Source organism: Macrobrachium nipponense, chromosome 28 (genome assembly GCF_015104395.2).
Source record: "Macrobrachium nipponense isolate FS-2020 chromosome 28, ASM1510439v2, whole genome shotgun sequence".
NCBI classification, from domain to species: domain Eukaryota; kingdom Metazoa; phylum Arthropoda; class Malacostraca; order Decapoda; family Palaemonidae; genus Macrobrachium; species Macrobrachium nipponense.
The window spans coordinates 65,993,326-66,012,138 of NC_087217.1; the positions used below are offsets into that span (position 1 = coordinate 65,993,326).

The 18,813-nt window shown below is 41.6% G+C and overlaps 1 protein-coding gene across 1 annotated transcript in view; it reads right to left on the reverse strand.

Annotated features, from left to right (window-relative positions):
* The window catches only part of LOC135201222 (intermembrane lipid transfer protein VPS13B-like), a 295,068-nt gene that overhangs the window by 50,502 nt on the left and 225,753 nt on the right, over nt 1–18,813 (reverse strand). Inside the window, exon 37 of the mRNA XM_064230099.1 lies at nt 2,939–3,105. Coding sequence (XP_064086169.1) covers nt 2,939–3,105 — 167 coding nt within the window. The remainder of the gene's footprint in view (nt 1–2,938; nt 3,106–18,813) is intronic.

Consider the following 18,813-nt stretch of genomic DNA (forward strand, 5'->3'; position numbering starts at 1 on the left):
TTATATATATATATATATATATATATATATATATATATATATATATATAAGGCAGCCCCCGAGTACAAACGGGTCTCAGCTACGACGTCGATATTTATATATATATATATATATATATATATATATATATATATATAAGCAGTCCCCCGTTACAACGGTCTCACTTTACACTTCCGAGGTTACAACGCTTTTCAATTATATTCATCAAAATTATTTCCAGGGTTACGACGCATGTTCCAGGGTTACGACGCATGTTCCAGAGTTACGACGCCTACAAACGCTGATCTGACAGATGAAATATGACGCCAAAAATGCAAAATAATCAATATTTTTAAAGGTTTTTTTTGATGAAAAATGCAATAAGAATGCAGTTTACATAGTTTGAATGCACCTAAGCATTAAAAGTAAGGTTTTCATAGATTTTTGACAATGTTCCTGCTTACGACGATTTTCGGCTTATGACGCGTCTCAAAGAACGGAACCCCCGTCGTAACCCGGGGACTGCCTGTATATATATACACACACAAGTAGTGCCTCAGGATACGAAATTAATCTGTTCCGAAGCGGCCTTCGTAACCTGATTTTTTTGTATCTTGAACTACCTTTTTACATGTCAAAAAACTGCCTAATTCGTTCCAAGCCCTACAAAAACATAGTAAATATTATAATAAAGCTAAATTGACCAATAAACAATGAAATACAACAATTTGGACTATTCAATACCTAACATAACCTTTATTGTAGTACATACCTGTAAATAAAGTGTATTAGTGTACATGGTACAAGAAATACTTTACGTACATATGTAGTAAAATGTGGAACCTCACCTTTTAAGTGAGGCAATCTCCGAAAGTTGCGACAGAGGAGGACAAATGGCAGAAAACATGAACACTTAACTTTACGAAACACATTAAAAAATGGCAGAAAAACATTAACACTAAACTTTACAAAACACATTAACAACGGCAGAAAACATTAACCACTTCTTGATTATCTCCATCTTCGTTCTCCAGAAAGCATCCTCTTCTTTCCGTGAGCATCTTCAACATTCTTGGGACCCAATGGCTAATAACGTAAGTAATTAAGTTCACACACACACAAAGTAACTTACAGTACAACGAAAGCGAATCACTAACACGAATTTACGTTAACATACGAAATATATGTGAAAGAACGAATTCCAGTGTTTACGATAACGCTGCCGAAAAAGTGGTCAAGGAACGCCTTAACATAGAGGCATGATGCTGACCAATAGGAGAGCAGGATTTTACGGCGGTGACTAGCATCAGGAACCAATGGGAGAGCAGGAGGTTATTGGCAAGTCTACTCAGTTGGCGGCGCACAAGTTTTAAAATTTGTTCTCGATGGTCCAGGCGAATCTCAGACTTTACCCTTTCGCAACCTGAATTATTTTCATATACAGAAGCAAAAGACTCTTCGTCTTTGCTTTCTTAACTTGGATATTTCGTAAGTAGGGACTTTCGTATGTCGAGGTTCCACTGTACCATTAGACTCTCCTCCCAATCCCTTGGCATTTCTTCCTCTTCCATATAGCTTTCAATAAACCCAGCATCCATTTTTCCCCCTCTGTACCTAGTAATTTGAGCATTTTAATTTGGAACCCCAATGGACCTGGTGGTTTACCATTCTTCATTCTCCTTAATGCTCTCTTCACTTCTGTATCCTGTATCTTCCTCACTGGCCCCGCCACCCTCTGTGCTTCCCCATCTCCTCTCTCTCATTTTCAGTATTTAACAATTGTTCAAAATACTCTCTCCATCTCTTCTTAATGTCTTCCTCCCTATACAATATGTTTCCATATCTATCCTTGATGACACCCAATCTACCCACATCCTGTCTCTGCCTTTTCCTCAAGTTTGAAATCTTATAGATATCCTTTTCTCCTTCTCTTGTTCTTAATCTTTTATTCAACTGCTCTGCTGCCCTTCCAATAGCCATGCCTACCCTCCTCCTTGCCTCTCTTTCCTCTTCTCTGTACCTTTCTTCTGCACCCTGTGCATGCCTTACTGTCCAGCCCTTAAACTTTTGATTTTATTTTAATTGATTCTTGCACCTCTCCATTCCACCACCACTTTTCTCCTCACCACCACTTTTCTCCTCTTGACACTCCATATCTGCTGGTTCTTCCCACCAGTTCCTCTGCTTCCCCCACATATATTTCTCTTATGTCTGCCCAGATATTTTCCACTCTATTACCCTGTCCAAATTCTACATGCCCCCTTTCCAGACGTCTCTCTCTCTCACAGTCCTCCTAAACTGCCCCTCCTTTCCTCCTTTAAGGTCCCAGTGCTATTAAGGCATAAAGATTACCCCTGTCCAGGGCACAGTACCAATACAAAATCACCAGAAACAATGCTGTTACCTACGTACACCATAAAAACATTAAAATACCATAACCCAACCATACACAAGACTGGAGGGTATCCAGTAGAAAGTACCCCCAAACCTCCCCTGAATAAATGCTGAAAGGCTACCGAAAGAATCCAAAAATACTTCACCAAAGTTCTTTGAAAACAACTGGTAAAGTCTACGAAATTCAAAATATAGCTGCAGCTCACAACCCTTGTTGGAATCCAGCAAAAATAAATTGAGCTCTGCTAGTTTGTTTCCCTTCCTCGCCAAAAGTGGGCGGGGCTAGTTATCTACACCAAAACAAAATAATCATTACCACAATTTTCAAAATTTTAGCTGCCAGTACTTAGACATTGTTAGCCATGTAATTACTTGGACAGTTACCTATAAAAAAACTGATAGAGTTAGCAAATTCAGAAGTATAATAAACAGGTTTTAAGAATCAAAATACAAAAAGTATATAATAAAATTAACAGTACAGCTCTAAAGTACAGTGGTTATCTATGCTACCATAAACATAAGACATCACTTTCAGCTTTTACAGCCACCCACAGAATCACATTACCTGCAATAAGCCTTGACCTGTGTGTACAATGAGGTCTGCAGCACCTCCAATAGGTTTAGTAACAATGCCAACTAGGCCTTTGCCTACTCCTCCAACAACAGTACTTGCTGTCACACCCTCATTCATTATTGCTTGCATTGGCTGATGAACAAGTCCCCCAATAGCACCTACAAAGGCCAAGTTTGTGATTAGTACATTAGCAAAAATGATATTGTTATAATACAATAAAGTTTCATACATACTTACCTGGCAGATAGTATACATAGCTAAGACTCCGTCGTCCCCGACAGAAATTCAAATTTCGCGGCACACGCTGCAGGTAGGTCAGGTGATCTACCGTCCTGCCCTGGGTGGCAGGATTAGGAACCATTCCCGTTTTCTATTCATATTTTTTCTCTTCCACCTGTCTCCGCGGGGAGGCTGGGTGGGCCATTAATCGTATATATCTGCCAGGTAAGTATGTATGAAATGTTTATTGTAATTATAACAATATCATTTTCATACAATCAACTTACCTGTCAGAATATATACATAGCTGATTGACACCCTTTGGTGGAGGGTAAGAGACAGCTAACATGGAATAGACAGGTAAACAACATATGTTGTATGTATAAATAAACCTTGGTTCCTATCTGATAGGTGGTAGACTTCGTGGCTGTTGCCAGTAGTCTGCATCACCTCAGACTTTAGCGAGATATGTGATCTATGGCTAAGAGTTCTTGTGGGTCTGCCGATGGGGTATGAACCGCTTACTCGGCAGAGCCTGAAAGGACTTTGTCAATGGGTACTGGACCACTTCTATGACAATACACCTTATGAAGGAGCGCAACACCGATCCCGATCACCTGATCCTAACACGAGGGTTCGCGCCTCAATTGGAAAGAGTTATCCCCACACTCCTTTCAAAAACCCCAATAATTTCACTAAGTTAAAAAACTTTAACTCAAAGTTAAGGATCAGTGTCGGCTCCTTATCCCAGTAACATATCCGCTGAAACGTATCAACCAAAAGAGAAGGATCTCTCGTAGGTTAACTTGACATCCTTTGTGTAATGAGAAGTCAACACAGAGTTGCCTCTACCGTACAACACGAGCTAATATGTCTTATATGACATATTGTTATGTAAAGAACAAGAATTTGCAAAAGCGCGCACTTCCTGCGCTTTTAATTCTCAGCTGTTTGAAGGAATCAAGTCACTTATGAAGTGCTTAGGAGATCTCCATGTTTCAAAGATGACCAGGGCTTTCTTGAAATGGATCTCTCCCGACTGAAGCCTGAAGCCTGGCAGGAACCATCGCGCCTGGCTGGTTCTTTCGCTCTTGGTTGGCCACCTAGCGCTTGTCTGCTACCCCTTTCGCTGGACTGGCATGCCTGCCGACATCTGGTTGACGCCTCGCGTCTTAGCTGGAGATTCGCGCCTAGAGCCTGGCTTGCGCCTGGCTGGCGCCTCGCGCCTGGCTGGCGTCTCGCGCCAGGTTGGCGCTTTGTGCCTGCCTGGAGTCCTCGCCGCCTTGCGCCTGCCTGAGCTTCGCGTGGCTGGCTGGTACCTCGCGCCTGCCTGGCGCCTCGCTCCTGCCTGGCGCTCGCGCCTGACTGGCACCTTGCGCCTGGTTGGCTCCTCCCCACTTGCCGGAGCTTCGAGCTTGGTAGAGTCTCGAGGATATCTGGCAATGTCCACATTGGACACTCTTATCTGTCCTATATGTTCGCATCTAGCGCATCTGTGTCAGGTTGTAGGCCCGGTCTTTCTCCTCATCAGACATGACAGTGTTCTTGGGGCTGTCTGCCTCTGGCGTTTTTACGCCTGTTTTAGCATAAGGCTCCTGGTTGGCGCTACATTGTCCGAAAGTCCTGAACATCCACAATAGTAAATCACAAGACTGGAGAAGGGTGGAAGAAATTCTTCCACTTTGAGCTTTGTCCTCTCCGGCAAGGGGAGGTGATTGTAGTCAGCTACATCCAGTATACGATAGGATATCTAACAGTACGAGAGATAAGAGTCTTCCTCCGAGGAGGATCCTTCTTGAGTACTTCCCTTGCTCACGAGATCTCTTCTTACCTGTTGAAGGGGCTTCTCGTTGCAGAATCTTCCCTATCCTTGTCCGAAGGAAGGGAAGAAGCTTGGAAGTCGAAGGAGACTCCCGAGCTGAAATTGGGAGTACTCCTGATTTCTAGCTCCCTTATTGTATCCCTCTGAACACCTTCTGGGAAGCATTTCGAGCCGTCATCGCATTCCAAAGACTCTGTAGGCAAACGTTTTAACCATTCTACTGTAGATGAAAACGTAAGTACCCTGCCTGGACAACGAAACCTCAATCTGAAAACATTGAATCAGGAATAGGGGGTTTTAGTTCTTTTGCCAGACATACTATGCTGGCAAGAACCCATTGCCTAATCTCCATAGAATCTGATGCGAGATTCCAATGCTTAAAAAAAAATTCATTTGTCTTCTTGATCGTTGGGTTACCAAGAGAAACAAAGAATTCCTCATAAATTTCTCAAGAAGTTTGATGAGGAGCAGTTCCATCTTGTCGGAATATAGAATCTGTGGCCACAAAAAAGATCCCATTAGAAGTAATTGATATCCTACTCTTGTCATATTGAGGTATCGTATAAGATCCCGAAGATCTTAATCCTCTGCTATCTCCAATCCCTTTATAGAGACAGAGTATAGCCTTTTACTGCGTTCTTTGATAGCAGATATATATAAAGGTGATTCTTCCTCTGAAAGGGAAGAAAAAAACAAAAAAACCGCTATGTGGTTCACAGAGGTATCGGAAGAGGACAGTTTCCTCATTCCCCTCAAGCACAATCTGCAGCAATTCTATATCTTGTCCATGACTATTGTCATTTACCTTGAAAAATCCTCTCATTCATGTTCACTTCTGGTCAGTCTGCACGCAGACTCAGAGTGGAGAGGTTGTTAAGGTCCATTTATAATAGATGCTGATAGAATATTCAGACTGTCTTGGAAAAGACTTCCAAAACTTGCTGTGAGAAGAACGTGACCTCTGTGAATCCAACCTCTCTAAGGCCAAAATGAGGCATAAAATATTATCTTCTCTTTCTTGACGCCCTTTATCTTAAATTCTGCAAATAATTTATATTTAGGGGAAAAAAGACTCTAAAGTTTCTTCCCCTTTCTAAAAAAAAAAACCCTAAAATAAAAATAAAGATAGCGTATATTGCAACCTCTCTTGGTTCGAGGAAAAGGAAGCAGTCTATAGGAAGCCTGTTCGTCTTCTACCTTACTAAGAGATCTATGAAGAAGACTTTCCGCAGGTTCTCACAACTCTTTCCAATAAATGTTAAACATGTTAACAGTTATTATCGTCGATCGAGAAGGTTCTCTTTGTTAACGCGAATAGGAGTGAAAAAAGAGATTCTCGATGCTCTTTGCGATATGAGAGAGTCGTGGAATTGGCCTAAGTGATTAAATGGGTAACGAAATCAGGAACGAATCTTGCCGTCACCGAGCCTGCTGTCCGAGAGGCTACTGGACTCTTAGGTTAATAACTCGCTAAAACGAGAAAATCTTGGATGGTGCTCTTGGCTCACTGCACCAAGGCTGGCGCTTCTGGCGCAATTTGCGCCAGGCTGGCGCTTCTGGAGCATTGCGCCAGGTTGGCGCTTCTGGCGCATTGCGCCAGGCTGGCGCTTCCTTCTAATTCTTTTTAGGTTATGTGCTAGAACACCTGTGCCTTTATGGTACCCGCCGACATCCTTTCACGTGTTAATTCCGTTATTAGTAGGAAAAACGCTTTAATATCGTAGTATAGTCCATTCAGGGAAACAAGTTCCGCCACAAAGATGAATTTTCCCATCCGACTCATCCATCTTCTTCTGAGCAGGTACTCTAATAAGCTATGCTTTCGTAAGCCTGAGAGCATTATATAATATAATGTTTCTGCTGCGATAGAATCCTTTAAACCTAATAATGTTACCTACGGTAAACAGCATTGAAAGGTTGTACTATCTCTTATTGAAAGCTTCTTAGCAAAAGGCATACAATATTTTTATTTATGTTAGCTTAACTATCCCCTCAATCCGAGGTTAAGACCGCGATTGTAGGGGAGAGATACGGATAGATATTCCATCCTGCAGGAGAGAGAGATAAACCCGACCACTCATGACTGACACCTACAAGGTACTGCGTTGCTCAGAAGCTTCACGAAAGCAGTCCCCGTTAGCCGTCTGGCCTTACTCTTCAGAGTTGCCAGCTACTCCATTTAAATAAAGGAATTTTATAAAAATTATTATCGAACTTCAGGAAGTTCTTATTAAAGCAATATTTAAGCGAAACAAGACTTCGATAAATCTAAAAGCTAAGTAGGTGTTGTCTTAACAATCCCTTTAAGCGTAGTCCTTTCTAGGAAAGTCGAAGAAGGATACTGGTAATTGAGTTGCACAGAAAAGAAGTAACTACGGTATGTGTTTATGATTTGACTATCGTATTCTCATACAGCAGAAACTCTACTACCTTCTACTATCTTGGCGTTCTTTTCGTTAATAGAACGATAGAAAGAGTAAATATATATCCTTAAGGAAGGAAGTTAATCCAGGAACTCTTTAAATCTTTTTCGTGATTTCCTCATAAATCGCGGAAGATACAGAATTCCTGTTCATCACTAGGGGTTTACGGAAGGAGTAGATATTTCCTATCCGCCATCATACCCAACGTCGATGAGATTCTTATTAAGAAAAACTCCCAAAGCTCTTGCCTCCTCAAAATGAGGGAAGAGCATGGATGAAGGAGAGAGTCCGCATTGAGAGGAACTGCCTAACACAGGAGTCTTCTGAATAATGAAAGGGGCTTCTCTTAGTATCAGAATCCTTCTGACAAAAGCAATGGCCGCCTGTGCGACATCTTGCACATTTTGCCAGGGGAAAGATGCTCAAGTTAAAAAACTCAAAGAGGAGTCTCGCGACTTGACCTCTCTCAAATGAAGATTTTGGAAAATTCTGACGCCTGGCGTCTGGATCCTTGCGCCTAGCGCCTGGCGTCTGGATAGTTCCGCGCGCCTGGAATGTTCCGCACGCTAGAAAGGAGACTCGCTCCTGGAAGTTTTCCGCTTGCGTGGAAGGTCCCGTGCGCCCTGATAGATCCGAGCGCCTCTAGTCTTGTTATACGAGCCTCTTGCCAGTAAACGTTCAATGGAAGCATCCTTCTGATTGCTACTCTACTATAAGGCTCCTCAGTCTAGCCGTCTGTTTTCTCTTTGAAGGCGCCTTGCGCCAAGAAAAAAGTTCTGGAACGCGGCTCGCTCTCAGTTGCTGGACGCGGCTCGCGCTAGTCTGTTGGAACGCGGCTCGCGCTAGTCTGTTGGGTGGCGCGGCTGGCGCTCCGCTGGCTGTGGAACGTGGCTCGCGCTAGCTTGCTGGCTGGCTCTCAGCCTCTCGTTCAGTGTTCTCTTAGTTTTTTTCATTTTCTTAACGAGCCAGATCGTCCGAACTCCAAACATGTACATTCTTCGTCTTTTCGGATGTAAGATGAAGAAACGGAAGAAGAGACGCACTTTTTAAAGGATGCCTTTCCAATGGCTATTCCTGGCAGTCTGGGACGTTTTACAGATCCTGCCGAGGGAACGCCCGATCGGTGGGGATTCTCCAAACCTCTGTAAGGCTTTCGACTTTCCTTCTCCTCTGGGCTTGTGAGCTTGGAAGAGGTCTAGGCCTGAGAGCGAGACAGAGCCGATCGGACGCACCCTCTACTAATTAGGACGCCTTTCCAATGGCAAACTTGGCAGTCTGGGACGTTCTACAGATCCTGCCGAGGGACGCCTGATCGGATGGGGATACTCCATAACCTCCGTAAGGCTTCGACTTTTCCTTCATCCTCTGGGTATGTGAGCTTGGAAGAGGTCTAGGCCTGGGAGCGAAACAGAGCCGATCAGAACGCACCCTCCACTGCACTAACACTAAAATCACTTCTTACCTTTCAATAGCTCGTATTTTGAGCTACATTCCTTTGTCTTCAAATAGCAATATGAATTTGAAGATTCTTTGAAGTAAGAAGGAGATGAGGATACAACACTACTAGTATTGTTAATGCTCTAACTGCTCGTTAGTACGAGAGCTATAAAAACTTCCTGCAAACTATGTGAGTGTCTACCGAAAAGTTCGGTAGTTACACGTAAACAATTCTTCGAAATTTTCGAAGCCAAAGTTATTAAAACAAATTAATATGCGTATGCCGAACCAAAGATCCAGTACTTCCCTGCAAAAGATAGCCCAGAAGATCGATGGCAATGAAATCCAAAAATCAAGTCAGGAGGAACTGCAAACGTTGTTTACATTCCAAGCGACAGAAAAAATATGAATAGAAACGGGAATGGTTCCTAATCCTGCCACCCAGGGCAGGACGGTAGATCACCTGACCTACCTGCAGCGTGTGCCGCGAAATTTGAATTTCTGTCGGGGACGACGGAGTCTTAGCTATGTATATATCTGACAGGTAAGTTGATTGTATGAAAACAACTGATAAATCTTCATGTTAAATTATTAAAACATTATAAATCTATTATTTTAGCATAATTACAAAATTGAAGAAATGAATGTGGGAGAATATGTAATGGTGGAAGGAAATACGACCTTGAAAGATGGACCACAGGAAATGCAAGGATGTCAAATATGTGTTGCTTTACATCTGTGACTGTAAGATGCATTAGAGAAGCAGAAGGAAATGAATAGTAGCAACCTGAATATATGTGGATTGATTACAAGGCTACTAGTAAATATGAGCAGATCTACAGTACATGCATAAAACTTAAGCTTCTACATATCATGGGAATTTGGGCACTTGCAAAGAAAATCAGCCAAATTTTTTACATAATTTCTATTTTTTCTAAGTATACAAACACTACACTTTCTTTTATGGAGTATCTTCCTGTGCATGCACTGAATTGGGTCAGTACTGATTAAACAAGAGAAGTGCCCAGGTGGAGATGGGGGGAGGGAATGCCCATTCTCACCTAACCTATGTTATCCACTGTTCTTTCACCCACAATACAGAACAGACATGACTCATGTTCTGTGCTTCTGTTGTGTGCTGACAAAATTTTTGCATTGTTAGTGTTCATATGAGCAATACTTTCTCAGTACATTCATATGCTATTGGTGCAGTTGTATGCCAGAAAGTACTTGTGTTCTGTGCTCTTTTGGGAACTTTGGTGCTTGCACCTGGTCCTTTGTGTCATGGAGAGCAGACAGGACCAATGTTCTTGTGAAATGCCTGATGAACCTTGTAATCGTTTTATGTCACCTATAGCGACAAATCTGCACTCACTGTGTATTTCTTGCATGGGTAAGTGTGTTTTCACAATTCTCCCTACCATTAATGTGGTAATTGGCCATCTACTCAATGGTAGTGTTATGGGTAGATGATGGAATCTAAAAATATTTGAATGCAAAGGAATGAGTCAGAAGACTGGATTGTGATGGGAATATGGTACCATAAATGAGGATACAGCAGAGAGATTTGTCCATACAACCACAAAACTAGTATTGGTAAGTGACAAGAAGAGCAGAGGAATAGCTGATTATCAACTACGGATTAAGGATGCCAAAAAACCTTTACTCAAATAAATTCATAGTGACTAGCAAATACTATGGATTGACCATATGGATTAAGGATGCCAAAAAACCTTTACTCATAGTAACTAGCAAATACTATGGAATGACCATGCTTCTGGGATGCATTGGAGAGGAGCTATGGAATGGGAACTGTCATGAGCAGCTATTGCCACTATCACAAGTCTCATTTCATTTCATCATCAATAACTGGTGCATATCCCACTGTGTAGTAAATCTTGTTTGCAGCCAAAAGCACTTTGGTGTGGCTTGCTACAGGAGCATAGTCTGTAACATTTCTGCGTTAGAAGAGAGGAGTGTAGCTGGAAGCAGAGACTTGGTACATGGAAAACATAAAACGCTACATGATCCTGATCAGAGGCAAACCTACCAGCAGGTGTGTGGCAGGAAGCAGACATGTAACCATGAAATACTTCCAAGGTAAGCAGCTGGAATCAGTTGTATAGCTTCAAGGAGAAGTCTTAGAAGCAAAACTACCGACAAAAGCACATCTGGCAGACATAAACATGACTGGTGGCAGGTGTGGCTGGAAACAGGTGTGTGCCTGGCAACAGGTACTGTATACTGCTGGGGGCAAAAGAGATATAAGTAACAAGTAAAGCGTTAGTGGAAGGTGTGGGACTGGAGGCAAGGGCATGGTTCATGGAAGATGGTTGATGGGAGGTGCAGACCTGCAAAAAAGGTAGATAATGGCAGGTTAGTAGCTGGTAGTAGGTGCAAGTCCAAAAGCAAGAATGATGATGGTGGCAAGTGCACAATTGGTGTGTCCATGTAAATGGAAAGATAAGGTGACACCAAGAGCAATACCATAGCTAGAAGAGAGTTAAAAAGGGAATCCTTGGTGCTGGCGTCCATGAAATAGCAAAGACATCCAGTAAGGAGGGGTGAGGGTGATGGTCTGCACCATGAACCTCTGCTTTAGTTGGAGAAAGCACTGAGGATCTGCCTCATGATCTGCTGCACATAGGTGAGGAGACAAAAAGAGTAGCAAGTGCACCTCATCTAACAAGGTTTCTGCAGTTTAGCTACAGTGACAAGTCCTCCCTGATTTCCTACTCAAAGATACCAGTTGTGAAAAGGCAACTCAAAGAGTCGACCAGTGCTGCATCAGTTGACAGTGAAGCAATCAAAGGTGACTTTGCCTATGAGGCATGATCTTCTCCAATGACAACAGACAACCCAAGACTACCTGCCACAGCCAAGCTGATTGCTCCTGTCAGGATAGGAAATATGCCACGTCACCACTGAGATAGCTCAGACAGGACCCCACTGAGAGGCCTTTTAGCTACCAAATCTCAGGATAAACCCAGATACTTTATTTGCTACTTGGGAATGAGATCAGACTTCTGCCAGCTAATCACAATTCCTAATTCAAGAGATAAAGTCATTAGATGATCTCCATCCCAAAAGAAGGCATTCCAGTGAGGACATCGTGCCTAAACAATCTCCTAGGTATTGGAGGAGACGAATACCCTTTGAATGGGTCCAAATTGTGACCAAGGTTAGTGTTAACCTTAGATGTCACCTATCCAAAGCACAAGGTCTTAAATTGCAAGACCATTTTATTACTTACGAAGCAAAGGTACTTGATGAATGTATGCATCCTGCAGTTTTATTCGCGGGGTTTTTCCGACAATAAATAATCCCAAATTAGTGTACTTTGATGTTATTTTCATGACTAAATACATTTTTATCATACAAAAATGATTTACTAATTTTAAAATATTAATATTGATCAATACTGCAATAGTAAGTTTAATAAGATTAAATTATATTACATAATAACAATAATAATTCTCTCTCTCTCTTTCTTACAGAGATGTATGTTTTCTGTATGATAAATAAATAATTTACTAATTTTCAAATAATATAATGTAAAGAGCAATCAAATCATTAAAGAAAATACTATAGTGAATTAGCAAGATTTTAGTTTATAAATTATAAAATTATGTAAGAATGAAAGAAATCTCAGTCTTCACGCATCTTTCTTTCGAACTCCAGGTACCAAACTGAGGTCCAACAGCTGTCAAATATATCACGTAATGTGACTGGAGGGGAGGGAGTGTGTTCTCTCTCTCTCTCTCTCTCTCTCTCTCTCTCTCTCTACATCTTCTCGTCTCTTCTCTCTCTCTTTTACTGAGATGGAGATTTGATGGTACATATATGTCTAATATGTTTAATTATATTTTCAATAATATAATAATATTAACTGTATAATCACAAAAATCATATGTGATAGTATTCTAAAGAGATACTACTATAACCTTTCCATTGCACTCTTTCAAAATAACATAACTCTCTTTCTCTCTCTCTCTCCTCGTCTCTCTCTCTCTCTCTTTTATTGAGATGAGAATTTCTAAGGTAGTACATGTGTATATGTTTATTGAAATTTTCAACATAATAATAATAATACGTATTAATAATATAACTAATTTCAAAAATTCATATGTGAATAGTATTTTAAAGAAATACACTAATCTATCCATTTAACCCTTTTAAATAAGGATAACTCTCTCTCTCTCTCTCTCTCTCTCTCTCTCTCTCTCTCTCTCTCTCTCTCTCTCTCTCTCTCTCTCACTTACGTATGTGTATTTGTTTTGTAATATAAATAAATGATTTACCATATAACTAATTTTCAAATATTAATAATATTAATGAAAAAATAGCAATTCCCAGTCTTTTTATCCACTTGGAGGAAGGGGGGTGTGGGAGTAAATGACAGTCTGATAAACGAATTAGCGGAGGGGAAGGAGTCGGAGTCAAGGAGTTATTCTCTCTCTCTCTCTCTCTCTCTCTCTCTCTCTCTCTCTACTGAGATGAGAGATTTTGATGGTACATGTATGTATAATATGTTTATTATTTTATATTTTCAATAATAATAATAATAATAATAACTGTATAATCCACAAAAATCATATGTGATAGTATTCTAAAAGAGATACTACAATAACCTTTCCATTTCCACTCTTTCAAATACGGATTTAACCACTCTCTCTCTTCTCCTCTTCTCACTCTCTCTCCTCTCTCTCTCTCTTCTCTTCTTTTCTTTTATATTGAGATGCGAGAAGTTTCTAAGGTAGTACATTGTGATAATGTTTATTGGAAACATTTTTCACATAATTAATAATTAATACGTATTAATAATATTAATAACTAATTTCCAAAATTCATATGTGATTAGTATTTTAAAGAAATACCCAATAATCTATCCATTTTCACCCTTTTTAAATAAGGATAACTCTCTCTCTCTCTCTCTCATCTCCTCGCTCTCTCTCTCTCTCTCGTCTCTCTTCTCTCTCTCGGTCCCTCTCTCTCTCTCTCTCTCTTCTCTCTACTTTACGTATGTGTATTTGTTTTGTAATATAAATAAATGATTTACCATATAACTAATTTTCAAATATTGATAAGATTAATGAAAAAATAGCAATTCCCAGTCTTTTTATCCACTTGGAGGAAGGGGGGTGGGGGAGTAAATGAACTTTCAAGATAAGCAGTTATAAGCATTTTCAGTGGTGGTTCTGACTATTCGCGGGTTTCAACTTTTCATGGGGAGGGTGGTGTGTCTGGTACACATCCCCGCGAATACGGGGGGAACACAGTGCCATCCCCCAACAGCAATACCAGGAATGACTTAGCTAAGCACTTCATTCTGTTTTATGAATTATGCCCATCAGAGGGGAGGTGGGTGGGCTCCGATCATATAATTACTGGGTAAGTATCTACAAAACCTAATTTTATTATAAAAATACTTTTGAATATGAGTCTTATTATAAATAAGATTTGTATCCTTGAGTTGCCTTTTTTTTTTGTTAAATGATGAGAGGACGTGATGAGCAATGACTTGAAATGTAGAAGTCATCATTTTGACTCTCCATGGAAACAGAGGTCCTAAAGTGACAAGACAGCATCAGCTTCGAAAAATGTTGACACGACCACTTTGGTTGGCGAGATGTCGAAGGTCGCTGCCTAAGCAGAACAGACCACGTCCTATGCCCGTGTAAAAGGTGAAAGCAAACATGCTTCTAGAGACTCTGGTTTTGGGCAGATTCATAGGTGTGGCTATGATCAGTATATGACGTCATGAACTAGTGACAAAACTATGATGACACTTATCTGGGAGTGTATCGTGAGTGAATTCATGCTTGCGTACATGCGAGCTATTCCCCTTCGTAATGGGAGAGTAAGTTAACTAAGATGGAGAACGATATGAAGTCGGCAAAGGGCCAAGATGGCTCCTTTTATTGTATTTTTAATTAGTGTGTAATTAGTGCTTGAATGGGTAAGCATACTTACTTTTAAGCCAAGTGTGGCACGTCTTTGTATTTTGAATATTTATTTCAAAAATGTCCTATTCCACTGACCTTTGATTGGTAACTTATTTAGAGATGGGAACTTAACTAATAGTCCCGTAGTTATGGTGTTACTTATGACTGTGCTATGACTTTCCTAGTTTTATGACTAACTAATGTTGGTTAGTGTAGAGAAAGAGGTGGACGGGTTTAGTTCGATCCCCAGGGTTATTTGAGTTATTTGGATTTTTTAATTTAACTTTTCAGTTAATCACTTTGTTAAGAACCTGATTTATTTAGTTAATGCTTTGCTCTTAAATAAATGTATTTTTGTAGTTCACGAGTCTCATATAATTGCCTTAAGTAATTGTGAGAGATTGGTTAAGAGAGAGAGAGAGAGAGAGAGAGAGAGAGAGAGAGAGAGAGAGAGAGAGAGAGAGAGAGAGAGAGAGAGAGAGAGAGAAAACGAATGTCACCTTCAGTGCCTTGCTGCTACACAGTCATTGCTACCAACTTATTTTCTCTTTTAAAACTGTACCAAGGTTGGAACCTTTGTAACACATTGAACAGAGGTGGGGTCATGGACATACTCTACTCCAAAGCATTGAGTCATGTAATGAATTTGAAATAGAAAAGTTGCTAGCATTGAAAAAACAACACTTGTTGTACCCATCAGTTAAGAGAGCTATGTAGATGAATACTGCCTCTGGCTGGCGCTCATCATAACTTGTAGTGGCATGGCGGTAGAGCCAAGGGTTGCCTCATACTTAGGGGAAACTTTGCAGCGAGGGAAATGCTTCTATGGCTAGCAAAAATACGATAGGTGCCTGCCCTTGCCCTGGGAACAGCACCAAAATGAAACAACCAGAAAACACTTACACCTACACTGAAATAGAGTCAAGACCCATCCACGGAGAGTTGTGGGTGCTCCAGGTTACACTGTACACCCTGGCTCTCTAAACTCAGCACCTTACTGAAAAGGTGAAGAGATAATAATAAAAAATCCTGTGCTTCCTTCCGCGATCCCATGCCAGTCACTAAAAATGGTCTTGAAGATATAAAAATATAAGAAGCGATAGCAGAATGGGTGTAAAGAGCAAATGTCTGAGAACTAAGGAAGTATAGACTATTCTTACATCCTGAGCTTCCCTTCAAAGTAGACCAAAAAACACACCACAACACTGAGTGAGCCTCAAACATGAAGTCCATGCAAAATGGAAGAAACGTTTAGACAGAGGAGGAAGAGATGGATTCTGGGAGGAAAACTTCTCTTTACACTGGAAAGAGTTATCAGGCAGGCTCTCTTCCTACATTCACTCCAATTCAGGGTGAACAATTAGTAGATGAACACTTTATGAAACAGAAAATGTATATGGAAAAAAAACGGTGTTTGTCTGAAAAATCATTCTGAATCATCGCAGTGGCCTATGGATCAATTGCGACAAAGTAGAAGACTTATAGGCTTCTGCTGTAGTGTCAGGTAGACAAAAAGATGATAATGAGTCTAATGAGACATATCTCTGTCCGATGATTCTGGCAATGGCAAATGTGAAGGACAAAATATAAACCATAAGCGAGAGTCCAGAGCCAACGACAGAGGAGAAACAATACTGAGAACAAACACTCAGTGAGAAGGCAGTACTCTGCTCCTCACTTGACTCCATAGTCTGAGTTGCCTGGTCGCACATTCCGCCTTGGAATGCATTTGTCTCATAGAGCTATCGAGTGTACGAAAGATACCCTCACGCACCTACATGTTAACCGAAACAAGAGGGAAAGAACCCTGTGGTGTTGCCAAAACAATACCACTAGTCGTCTCAAAATCAAAATCGGAAACTCTTGGGAGGCCTGAAAGGCTGTCCTGAGTTACAGGTTAATCAAGAGAAGGTACTATTCATCTCAATCAAACACCCGAGGAGTATATTCTGTAGGCTCTTGTTGATCAAGCGTCAGCCTAATTCTTTTTCACTTCGAAGAGAAAAAGAATAAGGACTGGAAGCAGACCACCTTCATTCTCTAATGAAGAGAACGAAGGTGAAGCTATCCCGAAGGGAAGCTTCTACGGCGATAACAGGACACTGAAGACAACTAGTTCATGCCGAACAGGTTGCTCCCAAAACTGGAATACTGGAAAGATCCTAAGATCGAACCAGGAACATAGGCTCTCGTATCTGAACTCTGGGGAGTATGATCCGTAGAGTTCCTCTCATTCCCTCGTCCTGCCCATGCCCAGTGTAACCCAGGAAGTAGCAAGGGAAAAAAGAGAGGAGGATGACTGTTCTTGCCCCCTTTTCTCGGCACTAGAGGGAGCAGGTGATAACGCACGTAATCATTAACTTCCAGTGATGAAAGCAATCCAAAGACTTAAAAAACGTATTCGCCTCAGCGAAAAAAAATTTCCCAAAGGGAGAGCAGAAGTTTTCACTCACCAAAAGGAGCATTCTCTTACTACAACTGATTTGACTGCAGGACTGCGAAGGTCGAGTAGAGTTTACTGTGCCAAAAGTTGGCGAAAACTTACCACTTCTCGCCATGCATCTGTCTTCTCCGTGAACAAAACTTCCAGAAGAGGACTACACAGAGAACCTCTTCCTCAACTCTTGTGAGGTCCTGTTCAAGTGGTGGCTAGCAAAAGATCCCCCAGTGTCAACGAAGATGAACAAGGAGACTGTGTCGTCGGGCATCCAACAGGCAGCACCAGACTACCAACAGCTGATGCCAGGTGAGGCGTGGAAAGCGCCAAGCGAGCTGGAGCAAGGGAGTGGATGCCTCAGATGGTGCAGAGCACCTGGATGGGGACTGGCGTTCGACAAAAAACATCCAATACGAGAGATTCAAGCACCTAGGCGCCAATACCTGGTGCTCATCATGAGAATTGGTAATATTTAAATGAGTGTCCAGAGCAAAAGTATTTGAGAAAGCTTAAATATACCAACGCAGGAGCAGAGTTCTGATCCACTTCCTCTTCAGCAGATGACAAGTCGGTCCTACTTTTACTTTTAAGAGCATATTTGTGAGGGCGAGCAAGTCCACACACTTGACTGTGAACGCCTGGGAGAGCACTGGCTATCAGCAGCAAGAGGTCCCTTACGATGCTTCTAACTCTAGGTGCTAGTACAGGGCCTTCAATATTAATACTAATTAAGTAAAATACTTAACTTTTCTTTAATCTGATGACTACTGAGCACTAGTCACTAGACGCCTTTTCAGCAGTATTCAATCGAAACAAAAAAATGCATGACAAGTTTGACCAAGGGGGAAAAATCCCATCGGAATCCCTTCAGTCGAATCAGCTGAGTCGCAAGTTGAAAATCAACCAAGAGTCAGATCAGCTAAGTCGCTAGTCGAACATCGATTGTGAGTCGAATCAGCTGAGTCGCAAGTCAAACATCAACTGTGAGGAGTCAGACAAGCATGACTGCCAGGGGACAAGGCTTCATCGACTGAAGAATACCTCTTCAGAGGTCGAGAGACCAAAGGGTCACGCCATCGACGCGATCTATGAGGTGATGAACCGCTGGAATAGGATGACAACTGTTAACTAGTAAAAGATACACCTTTCTAACAGCGTTCAGTCAAAACCTATAAACACATGACGAGTTCGACCGAGGGGGAAAAACCTCCTCACTACACACCTATCAAGACGCCTTTTCAACGGCTGTCTGCCGACACCTGGAAAAAGCTATAAGTTCGACCGAAGGGGCAACTACTGGGAGCAACCCCCTCGGATTCCTTCAACTACCAGAATGTCTTCTCCTCGGTGCGGAGGAGCACGACAGTGACTTCAAGTCTAGGAGATACAAGAGGCCAAATACTAGTCACCTCCTCTAACACACATTTAGAAGGACGCCTTTCCAGCAGCTGTCTGTCGAGACCTAGGACCGACAATAGGTTTGACTGAGGGAGCAACTACTTGTATGTAACCACCGACCTCCCTTGGACCTCCAGTATGTGTTTTCCCCGGTGTGGGGGAGCGGGACAGTGACCTTTGTCTAG